The sequence below is a fragment of the Ursus arctos genome, unplaced genomic scaffold, assembly GCF_023065955.2.
Source record: "Ursus arctos isolate Adak ecotype North America unplaced genomic scaffold, UrsArc2.0 scaffold_19, whole genome shotgun sequence".
Lineage (NCBI taxonomy): Eukaryota > Metazoa > Chordata > Mammalia > Carnivora > Ursidae > Ursus > Ursus arctos.
This window is the reverse complement of record NW_026622863.1, coordinates 43,014,511-43,026,528: the sequence shown is the minus strand read 5'-3', so window position 1 is coordinate 43,026,528 and position 12,018 is coordinate 43,014,511. Positions and strand designations below refer to the sequence as shown.

Below are 12,018 nucleotides of genomic sequence, written 5' to 3'. Positions count from 1 at the left end.
TCATGGGAGTAAAAGGCATAGCATAGGGAATACAGTCAATATTTTAATATTGTATGGTGGCAGATGGTAGTTAAACGTGTGCTGACGTAACATGGTATAGAGTTTGAATTACTATGTTGTACACCTGAAACTAATGTAACATTGTGTGTCAACGATGCTCAAATTTTTTTTCATTTTTTTCTCCAAATTTTTATTTAAATTCCAGTTAATTAACATACAGTATCATATTAGTTTCAGGTATAGAATTTAGTGATTCAACACGTACATACAACACCCAGTGCTCATCACAAGTGCCCTCCTTAATGTCTATCACCTATTCAACCCACCCCCTGTCCACCTCCCCTCCAGTTACCATCACTTTATTCTCTATAGTTAATGGTTTGCCACTCTCTTACCCACCTCCCTCATGTTCATCTGTCTTGTTTCTTAAATTCCACATATGAATGAAAATCATATGGTATTTTTCTTTTTCTGACTTATTTCACTTAGCATAATACACTGTAGCTCCAAATGGCAAGATTTCACTCTTTTTTATGGCTGATATTCCAGTGTGTGTATCCCATATCTTTATCCACTTATCAGTCAATGGACATTTGGGCTGTTCCATAATTTGACTATTGTTGATAATGCTGCTATAAATATCAGGGTGCATGCATTGCTTCAAATCAGTATTTTTGTATCCTTTGGGTAAATACCTGGTAATGCAATTTCTTGATCATAGGGTAGTTCTATTTCTAACTTTTTGAGGACACTCCATAGTGTTTCTCAGAGTGGTTGTACCAGTTTACATTCCCACCAAGAGTATAAGAGGGTTCCCCTTTTTCTGCATCCTTGCCAACACCTGTTGTTTCCAGAATTTTAGCCATTCTGACTGGTGTGAGGTGACATCTCATTGTAATTTTGATTTGTATTTACCTGATGATGAGCGATTTCGAGCATGTTTTCATGTGTCTGTTGGCCATCTGGATGTCTTCTTTGGAAAAATGTCTATCCGTGGTCTTCTGCCCACTTTTTACTTGGATTATTTATTTTTTGGATATTGAGTTTGGTAAGTTCTTCATAGATTTTGGACACTAACCCTTTATTGGGTATGTGGTTTTAAAAATCTCCCATTCCATAGGTGCCTTTTAGTTTTGTTGATTATTTCCTTCGCTGTGCAGAAGCTTTTTATTTTGTTGAGGTCACAATCATTTATTTTCACTTTTGTTTCCCTTGCCTCGGGAGGCATATCTAGAAAAATGTTGCTATGGCCAGTGTCAAAGAGGTTACTGCCTGTGCTCTTCTCTAGGATTTTGATGGTTTCCTGTCTCACATTTAGGTCTTTCATCCATTTTGAATTTATTTTTATGTATGGTGTAAAAAGTGGTCCAGTGTTGCTGTCCAGTGTTCCCAACAGCATTTGTTGAAGAGACTGTCTTTTTAATATTGGGTATTCTTTCCCGCTTTGTGAAGATTAATTGACCATATGGTTGTAGGTTCATTTCTGGGTTTTCTATTCTGTTTTATTGATCTATGTGTCTGTTTTTGTGCCAGTACCATACTGTCTGATCAGTACAGCTTTGTAATGTAACTTGAAGTCTGGAATTGTGATGCCTCCAGCTTTACTTTTCTTTTTCAGGATTGCTGTGGCTATTTGGGATCTTTTGTTGTTCCATACAAATTTTAGGATTGTTTGTTCTACCTCTGTGAAAAATACTGTTGGTGTTTTGATGGGATTGCATTAAATGTGTAGATTGCTTTGGGGAATATAGACATTTTAACAATATTTGTTATTCTTCTAGGACTCCTGTAAAACAAATGTTATTACGTTCAGTGGAATTACTGAGTTCCCTAAGTCTATTCTCATGATCCATAATTATTCCTTCTCTCTTTTGTTCACCTTCATTATTTTCCATTATTCTACCTTCTATATCACTTATTTGTTCCTCTTCTTCTTTCATCCTTGTGGTCATTACATCCAATCTGTTTCAGATCTTAGTAATTTTGTTTTTCATTTCTGACTGATTGTTTTTTAACTCGTTTATCTCTGTGGTAGGGCCTCCCTGAAGTCTTCCATTTTTTTCCTCAAGCCCAGCCAATAGCCCTATGATTGTTGCTTTAAATTCTTCATCAGGCATATTACTTGTATCTGTTTTGATTAGATCTCTGGCAATGACCTTTTCTGGTTCTTTCTTTTGGAATGGATTCCTTTCCTTGGCATTTTAAATCTCGGTCTTCTTCTATATTAGAAAAACTTGTTATGTTTCATGCTCCTGAGAGTAATAGTGTTATAAAGAAGAGGTCATATATTGCCCGGGGCCTGGTGCTTCAGGGAGTGTCTCTTGTGTGTGCTACGTGCACTTTGCTGTTGTGTTTTGGCTGCTCTGTCCTTCAGGCCAGCCATCTGCAGAGGCTCTCTTGCCTGCAGTGGACAGTGTTTGTCCTTGGCTAGAGGTGGCCAGTTTTAACTAGGTGTGCTCTGGTGTGCACCTGAAACTAATGTAACATTGTCAACTCTACTCAGAAGAAAATTTTTTTTTTTATAATGATTTTTTATTATATTATGTTAGTCACCATACAGTACATCCCCGGTTTTCGATGTAAGGCTCGATGATTCATTAGTTGTGTATAACACCCAGTGCACCATGCAATATGTGCCCTCCTTACTACCCATCACCGGCCTATCCCATTCCCCCACCCCCCTCCCCTCTGTAGCCCTCAGTTTGTTTCTCATAGTCCATAGTCTCTCATGTCAGAAGAAAATTTTTTAAATCTCTCTTCAGCACGCATTTTATTAACTAAATATTTAATTAAAGTATATGGTTATAAACACCAACTGAACTAAAGAGGTTGAGAACACAACTGAATTTTGGCAAGTAAGTAACTCAGCTTTTGGGATAGGAGTGCAAAACTCTATTAAGATGCCTAGTTGCCAAAATTATGGTTCATCCATTCTGTGACTAGAGTAGCTTTATTTGTACTGACATGGGAAAATGTCTACAGTACTTTAAGTTTAATTTTTTTTTTTTTAAGATTTTGTTTATTTGAGGGAAGAGAGCGTGAGGGAGAGCACAAGTTGGGGGTATGGGCAGAGGAGGAGGAAGAAGCAGACTCCCTGCTTGAGCAGGGAGCCCAAGGTAGGGCTCAATCCCAGGATCCTGAGATCATGACCCAAACCAAAAGCATATTCTCAACCTTCTGAGCTACCCAGGTGCCCCTAAGGTTTTTTTAAATAATTTTTTTTTATTTGAGTAAGTGCCATCATCCTGAGCACACCTAGTTGAAGAGACTGTCATGGAAAAAAACACATCAAAGGATTTCCATATCAATCTAGATGCAGTTTGATATGGAAAGGTGCAGTTCAGGACCAGCATTAGGGGGGCTCTCTAACATTTTTCCTTTTTTCTTTTTTTAAAGTAATCTCTATACCCAGTGTGGGACTTGAACTCATGACCCTGAGATCAAGAGTCTTATGCTGTACTGACTGAGCCAGCCAGGAATCCCTATCCTTTTTCCTTTGAAATAGAAATACTTATTAGAAAATATTCAAGCTATTAAAAAATGTATAAAGTAGGAAGTATACTCTTCTCTCAAGATATCATCCAAAGACCACTACTGTTCATGGTTGGATCTATATCTTTCCAGAAATTCTCTTGCACAGATACGCATGTGTGTGCACACACACACACAATTTTTATATGCATCTATTTACAATTTGCTTTTTTTAAAAAAATTTAAACTTAAAACATTGTATTGGTTAAGATGTGGAGGAAAAAGGAACCCTAGCGTACTGCCAGTGGTAATATAAACTGATACAGCTACTGTGGAAAACAGTAGAGAGATTCCTTAAAAAATTAAAAATAGAAATACCTTATGATCCGATAATTCCATCAGTGAGTATGAAGAAAACAAAAACACTAATTCAGAAAGATGTATGCACCCATATATTTTTTGCAGCATTATTTATAATAGCCAAGATCTAGAGGCAACCTAAGTATCCATTGATAGACAAATGCATAAGTAAGATGTGTACATATACACAATAGAATATTACGCAGCTATAAAACGATGAGATTTTGCTATTTGTGACATTGTTGGACCTCTAGAGGGTACTATGCTAAGTGAAATAAGACTGAGAAAGACAAATACCATATGACTTTACTCATGTGGAATCTAAATAAACAAAACAAATGAATAAACAAAATGCAGAATCAAACCCGTAAATATGGAGAACAAATTGATGGTTGTGAGAGGAAAGGGGGGTAGGAGATGAACTACAGAGCTCTTTGCCTCTGTTCTCTGCATCCCGTAATTTGTATGCTTCAGGTGTGTTTCTCTTGACATTTCCCTACAATTACAGAGAATTTTACATATCACCCTGGTTGAGTCCTTTCATTGGGATTTTATGAAAGGAAGGTATAAAATGAAATGCTTAAGTCATATTACTGGTCTTAGAAACTTTTTTCTTTAAGTATTTTCTTTTATATTGTTGTTCCTCTTTTGCCATGCATCCTTTAAAATAATTTCATAAGTTCAGAGATAAAATCCCTGTGGAATTCTGATTGAAACTGACCTGTTACAAATTAAGTTGGGGTAAGCAAGCATGTGTATGTATTTTTTTTCTTTTTGTACAGTTATATCTTATATTTTTGTTTACTTAAATCTTCTTTGAAAAAAAAACTCCTTTGAAATAATTTCATACCATTTCATAGGACTTTTTCAGTGTTTCTATACACTATACTGTCTTCTCTCTTGCAATTGCTTATATACCAATTATAATCTCCACTCATTGCCTTTACTTCAAATTCTCTTACATGTCTTACCACTTGCAGTCTGGCTTCTGCTCCCTCTAATTTGGCTAAACCCAGGTACCTTTCTTTATTTTTCTATTCGTCTTCCTTAGCTTACTGAGATGTGTAAGATAGTTCTGACCACTATTCATTTTCTCTGTTCAAAGCTCTATTCTGTTTCTCTCCCCCTTTAACTGACTCATGCCCCTAATTTTCTGTCTTTTCCTCATTCAACCATAAGATCTTTGTTATGTTACTTTGGATCTCTATTTAGTGCCATCTAGTAGAACATTCTGTGATGATGGATATATTCTGTATCTGTGCTTTCCAGTATTGTAGCCACTAGCCACATTTGGCTACTGAGCACTTGGAATATGGCTAGGTATTATTGAGAAACTGAAGTAATTTTTTTTATTTTAATGAATTTAAATTGCCATATGTGGTTAGTGGTTGCCATATTGGACAGCATAGCTCTATATAGTTTTCTAAAGATGGAGATCCAGTCTATAAGTCTGTGTGTCGTTGGTGAGGCTATTCATGGGAACATGAATTTTGGGCTTTGGCAGTAAACTTTCTTCTTCTTAAGATTTCTCCTTAGGTCCTTTTCCCCCAGACTTCCTACTAGAATCTTCTGGGTTTCATGCCAGGACATTATTTACTTCATTAGGAAATCTACCAGTTTTTCTACAGCTCATCAGTTCAGCATGTGGGAGACTCTACAATCTAGTTAGACCTTTTCCTCTTCCAACTTATAATAACTATGCTTACTGCTTTCTGTGCAGTTCTGATCGGATTCCAAAGTTGATCATACTTTGATTTTTAACTTCCATCCATTTATAGATTATAATCAGTTGGAGATTACAAATCTCCAATTGCCTGGATATATTTTAACCCAAAGGGTTTACTTCCCCCATTCTTTGTCTTGCCATCTGACCATCAGTCTATTTCATAATCCCTTTTTGGAAATAAATGTAGTATCTGGGACTACTAATGGTGTAGGTGTAAGAATAACTGAACGAGGGGCACCTGGGTGGCTCAGTCGTTAAGCGTCTGCCTTCGGCTCAGGGCGTGATCCCGGTGTTCTGGGATCGAGCCCCGCATCAGGCTCCTCCGCTGGGAGGCTGCTTCTTCCTCTCCCACTCCCCCTGCTTGTGTTCCCTCTCTCGCTGGCTCTCTCTCCCTCTGTCAAATAAATAAATAAAATCTTAAAAAAAAGAATAACTGAAAGAATACATATTAATTTGTTTCATTTTATGGTGTCACTGAATACGTATAGCGAACCAGACACTCCTAGATATTTTTTGAATGTATTCTTTATTCTTATGCCATACTTGTAAGGTCACCTCATTTTGCCTACTAAGAAACTGAGGCTCAAGACATGGGTTAATCAGTTGGTTAATTAAAGGTGGAATAACTATCTAGATGAAGAAGTAGGATTTAAACTCACCTATGATCCCAAACCCTGTGTTGTTTCTACTGTGACACATGGATGCCCATTTGACTCTCTTCCACTTTGCCTGAATCCATAACTTCCCTTTTCCCCTCAATCACTGATATGGGTGAATTGTCTGTCTTCTGTTTTTTGCTGAATTCCACCATAATACTTAATACCATTGACTTCTAGGTATTTCTGCACTCCAATTATAATGAATATGTTTTCCACATATACAATACTTACTTCCTGCTTTGTACTTTCCCAGGCTATACTCTGTACTATCCCCTGGAGTACCCTACATGGAGTTCCTTCCCCTATAGTATTTATTTGTCTAAGTACAGAGTATCTTTTTTTTTTTTTTTTTTTTTTTTTTTTGTCCAAAGAGTTATAGGAGCTCCAGGCATCTCAGAATACCTGATGTTGGAAAATGTCTGTAGCCTTCTCCCATCAGTCTTCTTTTACTTAGCATTACAGTAGGTATTGTATAAAGTTGCCATTTGCCTGGAGTAGACAAAAGATTTATTCTTGGTAAGAGGAGATGTAGTGGCCCTGGGTGATGAATATAGGAGAGAAGGTTCTAGTAGAGTTGGTAAGGGAACAATGAATTCCTGCCAAAAAAAAAAAAAAAAGAACAACAGTGTAGACCTAACAGAGGCTAAGTGAACAAATCCCTCTCAGGCCTTGGTTGAGATAGAGCCCAAAGTAAGTGAAAATCCATGGCTGTGCGTAGGAGGGATAGGTAGGGATGAGGCTTTTCTTGGGTGGGAAGGTGTATTGGAAAGAAGAAAGATACAGATGCATAATGTGTTCTTTGCTTTTCAACTTGTGCTGACTTGGCCTGGAGGCAGCTTTTCTTTCAACAGATGGGATGTTGTTATGGAAAAGACTATATCTAATTAACTGAAAAATACTAACATGCAGTTCTAAAATAATCTCCATGCATATCAAAACATGCAAATGAGGAGCACCTGGGTGGCTCAGTCAGTTAAGTGTCTGACTCTTGATTTCAGCTTGGGCATGATCTCAGGGTCATGAGATTGAGCCCTGGGTCAGTCTCCGTGCTGGGCATGGAGCCTGTTTGAGATTTTCCCTCTCCCTCTCCCCCTCATCCCACCTCATTCTCTCTCGCTCGCTCTCTCTCTCTAAAAAACAAAACAAAACAAAACAAAACAGAACATGAAAATGACTGTTACTGGAATAATCACTGCATTATGGAAGCGTAATCATAGCCTTGACAATCAAGCTCAGATTCTCCAGGAATCATTCCTTAACTAAATTAGTGAGTTTTGACCTCTGCTTTTCTGACACTCTATATCATATTAACTAGTCCTTCATTATGTGTCATATTGAATTTTTGTATGTACCAGTTTTATCTCTTTAGAGTTTAAAAAAGAGGGAAGGGGGGCACCTGGGTGGCTCGGTCAGTTAAAGCATCTGACTCTTGATCTCATCTCAGATCTTGATCTCAGGGTTGTGAGTTTGAGCCCTGTATTGGGCTCCATGCTGGTTGTGGAGCCTACTCAAAGTTGTGTTTTTTTGTTTTTTTGTTTTTAATTTACAAAAGGAGAGAGAAGGGCACCTGGGTGCCTCAGTCGGTTAAATGTCTGCCTTGACTCAGGCTGGGATCCTGGAGTCCTGGGACTGAGCCCTGCATGGGGCCCCCCCGCTCAGCAGGGAGTCTGCTTCTCCTTCTGCCCCTCACCCTGCTTGTGCTCTCTTTCTCTCTCTCTCAAATAAATAAAATCTTTAAAAAAAAAAAAAAAAGGAGAGAGAGAGAAGAACCCGTGTCTCAGACTTTTTTCCCTCTACTTGATGGTGGGCAAATAGTAGTAGATTCTGTATAGTTGAATATTTTGGCTGATTATTGTGTGTGACATGAAAAGGACTTTCTCATTTTCCTTTTTTTTTTTTTTTAATATTTTTTCAGTGACTCTGCACCCAGTGTGGGGCTCAAACCTACAACCCCAAGATCAAGAGTTGCATGCTCCACCAGCTGAGTCAGCCATGTGCCCCTCATTTTCCTCTTTTTGAGATTTTTTTTTTTAAGATTTATTTATTTGTGAGAGAGAATGTGTGGGGAGGAGCAGAGGGAGAGAGAGAGGGACTAGCAGAATCTGTGCAGAGCCCAATGTAGGGTTTGAGCCCAGGACCCTGAGATCATGGCCTGAGCCGAAATCAAGACCCAGCCGCTTAACTGACTGAGCCACCCAGATGCCCCTTTGAGATCATCTTTTAAAAAATAGTTTTTCCATCTTATCTCAACCAATATCCTCTCCTGAAAGTATCAAGTATCTATTCTCCAGGCAGCATTTTTCTCTCAGTGATGAGCAAAGCTGACCTTAAGATTTCTTCTAGACACTTAAAAAAACAACAAACAAAGAAAAAAACCCCAAAAACACAATACTTTTTTTCTGGTCCCTGAAAAAAATCTTAGAAATTGTTGAGCTTTCTGTCAGCATTCATTCATTTAACAAAATGCTACCATTGTCCTAGGCGCTAAATGCAACAGTAAGAAGAAAAATAAGTAAAACATTAATCCCTGCCTTCGTGGAGCTTTTTTAGTCTTTTTTTTTTTTTTTTTAAGATTTTATTTATTTATTTGACACAGAGAAAGAGAGGGAGGCAGCAAGGACAAGCGGGGGAACAGCAGGCAGGGGAGAAGCAGGCTCCCTGCTGAGCAAGGAGCCCAATGTGGGACTCAATCCCAGGACCCTGGGATCATGACCTGAGCCGAAGGCAGATGCTTAACCGACTGAGCCACCCAGGCATCCCTGGAGCTTTTAGTCTTAAGAATAGGACTGGAAAGTGCAGAATGGACTTGAGACTTTAAAGACTAGAGGCAGGGAAACTGTGATTATGATCTAGTCAGTTGTTCTCAATTCCTAATCTTCTCAGCATTTGCTTTGTCTGCATCTTGATACCCTGCATTTTACCTGTATATAAATGTGCTTGATGCCCTACATTTCCTCTCTCACCTTCTCCCCATTGCCAACACATATATCTTCCTTTATCAGCTCTCTTCATTCTTTGTTCTTTCTTTGTATTTTTTTCATATTTGCTTGGCCGTATTTGAGAGGTGTCAAAACCATGTACTTTCTCCCCTCTTTCCCCCAATTAAATTCTTCAGTTTCTTCTATAACAGTTTTCTCCTTGTAGAGGAAAAAAGGACACATTTGCTTTCTTGATATTTTTCAGACTGGGAGTCTTGGTATGAAATCAAGGAATTATCTCCAAAATGGTACATTGATGAAGAGGAAATATCCCAGGGGATGGTAATGGAAAGACTTACAAGTTATGACCTTGAATATTCCAGTTTCAGAGAAGCCTGGAGATATGAGGGTGAATTTGAGCGGCATCAACGAAATCAGGAGAGGCATATCAGGCAAGTGACATCTCTTAAGGAAATCTCTGCTGTGAAAAGAGACAATAAATATAATAATTCTGAGAGAAGTGTTCTCTTGAAATCAGTACTTTCAACACAAGAGAGAGTTTCCACAGTAGAGCAAGTACATGAATTTGATATTTATGATAAAATGTTTCCCCCAAATTCCATCCTAATTGAACATAAAAGATTACCTGCTGAGAAGGAATCTTTGGCAGATAATGAATGTGAAGAATTCAACCAGAATAGATACCTTAGAAAAGATACAGGAATTCCTCCTGGGGAGAAACCTTATGAAAGTAATGATTTTTCAAATCTCTTAAGTTTCCACTCATTACTCACTCAACATCAAACAACTCATTTTGGAAAATTACCACATGGGTTCAATGAATGTGATGATGCCTTTAGCTGTTACTCATTCTTTACTCAACCTCAGAGAATTCACAGTGGAGAGAAACCATATGTATGCAATGACTGTGGAAAAGCTTTTAGCCATGACTTCTTTCTGAGTGAACATCAAAGAACTCATATTGGAGAGAAACCATATGAATGTAAGGAATGTAACAAAGCCTTCAGACAGAGTGCACACCTTGCGCAACATCAGAGAATCCACACTGGAGAGAAACCCTTTGCGTGCAATGAATGTGGGAAGGCTTTTAGCCGTTATGCCTTCCTTGTTGAACATCAGAGAATTCACACAGGAGAGAAACCATATGAATGTAAGGAATGTAACAAAGCCTTCAGACAGAGTGCACACCTCAATCAGCATCAGAGAATCCACACTGGAGAGAAACCCTATGAATGTAATCAATGTGGAAAAGCCTTTAGCAGACGCATCGCCCTTACTCTGCATCAAAGGATTCATACAGGAGAGAAACCCTTTAAATGTAATGAATGTGGGAAGACTTTTGGCTATCGCTCACACCTTAATCAACATCAGAGAATTCATACAGGTGAAAAGCCTTATGAATGCATCAAATGTGGGAAGTTTTTTAGGACTGACTCACAACTTAATCGACATCATAGAATACATACTGGAGAGAGACCTTTTGAATGCAGTAAATGTGGGAAAGCCTTCAGTGATGCTTTAGTTCTAATTCATCATAAGAGAAGTCATGCAGGAGAGAAACCCTATGAATGTAACAAATGTGGGAAGGCCTTCAGTTGTGGCTCATACCTTAATCAACATCAGAGAATTCACACTGGAGAGAAACCCTATGAATGTAATGAATGTGGGAAGGCTTTCCATCAGATCTTGTCCCTTAGGCTACACCAGAGAATTCATGCTGGAGACAAACCCTATAACTGTAATGAGTGTGGGAATAATTTTAGCTGTGCCTCAGCCCTTAGACGTCATCAGAAAATTCATAATAGAGAAACTCTCTGATTATAACAACTATATGAAAGAAAACATTTAGTCACCACTCAGTCCTTATTAAATAAATATCAGTGAATTCTTTGGTTAATGATTCTGTGACTGTAGTAAATATGGAGAAGCCTTCTATTTATGAGTATTCATTATTTGAAACAGCCTGAATAGTAGACATCTGTTACTTTTGGATCTGTTCTATGCCCCATTTGAAACTTACTTCACCATCAGTGCATATCATTCTGATGAAATTATTGATCAGGGAGAGGAGTGGATTGGTCATAGGCTGGCTACAATCTGGTTAATAAGGGGTTGATTGGCAGATGGCCTGTTTGGACCACTAGAATCCTAGGGGGGTATTGTTATGGATAGTAAGAGAAGATCATTTTTTTCCTGGAATTGCAAGTTTCAAGGATTTGATGGATTTTCAAGGTTAAAAACTTACCAGTAGCTTTTTTGCCACCACATGAGGAAAGCCTTCCCAAGATCAGTCCAACACAGAGGAAAATGGAGATAAAGAGACAGAAATCTGATGACATTGTTTGATCTTCTGAATTCAATCATGCCTGAAGTCTATACCATCTTTTACTTTTTAATTTTTGTGATCCAATAAATTTCCTTTTTTTGCTTAATTTGAATTGGATTTTTGCCTCTTGGAATTACAGTCCTGATTCATACACCCTGTGTTTGCTATACATGTGAGAAAGCCTTATCTTTTATGGCATACTTACCCTGAGCAACCTTTTGCTAAAACAAGTATATGGAAGTTGAATACACAGCCTTCATAAAGCTGAGAGAATTATTATATTTTACTTGATAAAAATTAATTTGGTATTTGTTGGACTCATGATAAGGATAAATTTTCAAAAATTCACTTAGTAAAGCTCCTTAACAGGCTTTCCCATAAGGAAGTAAAATCATGTGTGGTGGTGACTCACCATAGGCCTTTAAATAAAGAGTGGCAAGCTAAGAGAATAATGGATCTGTCACATTAATGAATGGCTCCTCATCTTAAATTATTTGATTTTCTGTTTTCAGTATGGGTTTAAACATATTATATAAT

The 12,018-nt window shown here is 38.0% G+C and overlaps 1 protein-coding gene across 4 annotated transcripts in view; it reads left to right on the top strand.

Moving 5' to 3' along the window:
- The window catches only part of ZNF527 (zinc finger protein 527), a 30,108-nt gene extending 18,521 nt beyond the window's left edge, over positions 1 to 11,587 (top strand). For all 4 annotated transcript variants that reach the window (XM_026482419.4, XM_026482422.4, XM_057314714.1 and 1 more), the window contains one exon: positions 9,400 to 11,587. In XM_026482419.4, coding sequence (XP_026338204.2) covers positions 9,400 to 10,973 — 1,574 coding nt within the window. In that variant the 3' untranslated portion in view covers positions 10,974 to 11,587. The remainder of the gene's footprint in view (positions 1 to 9,399) is intronic.
- The last annotated feature ends 431 nt before the right edge of the window (positions 11,588 to 12,018 follow it).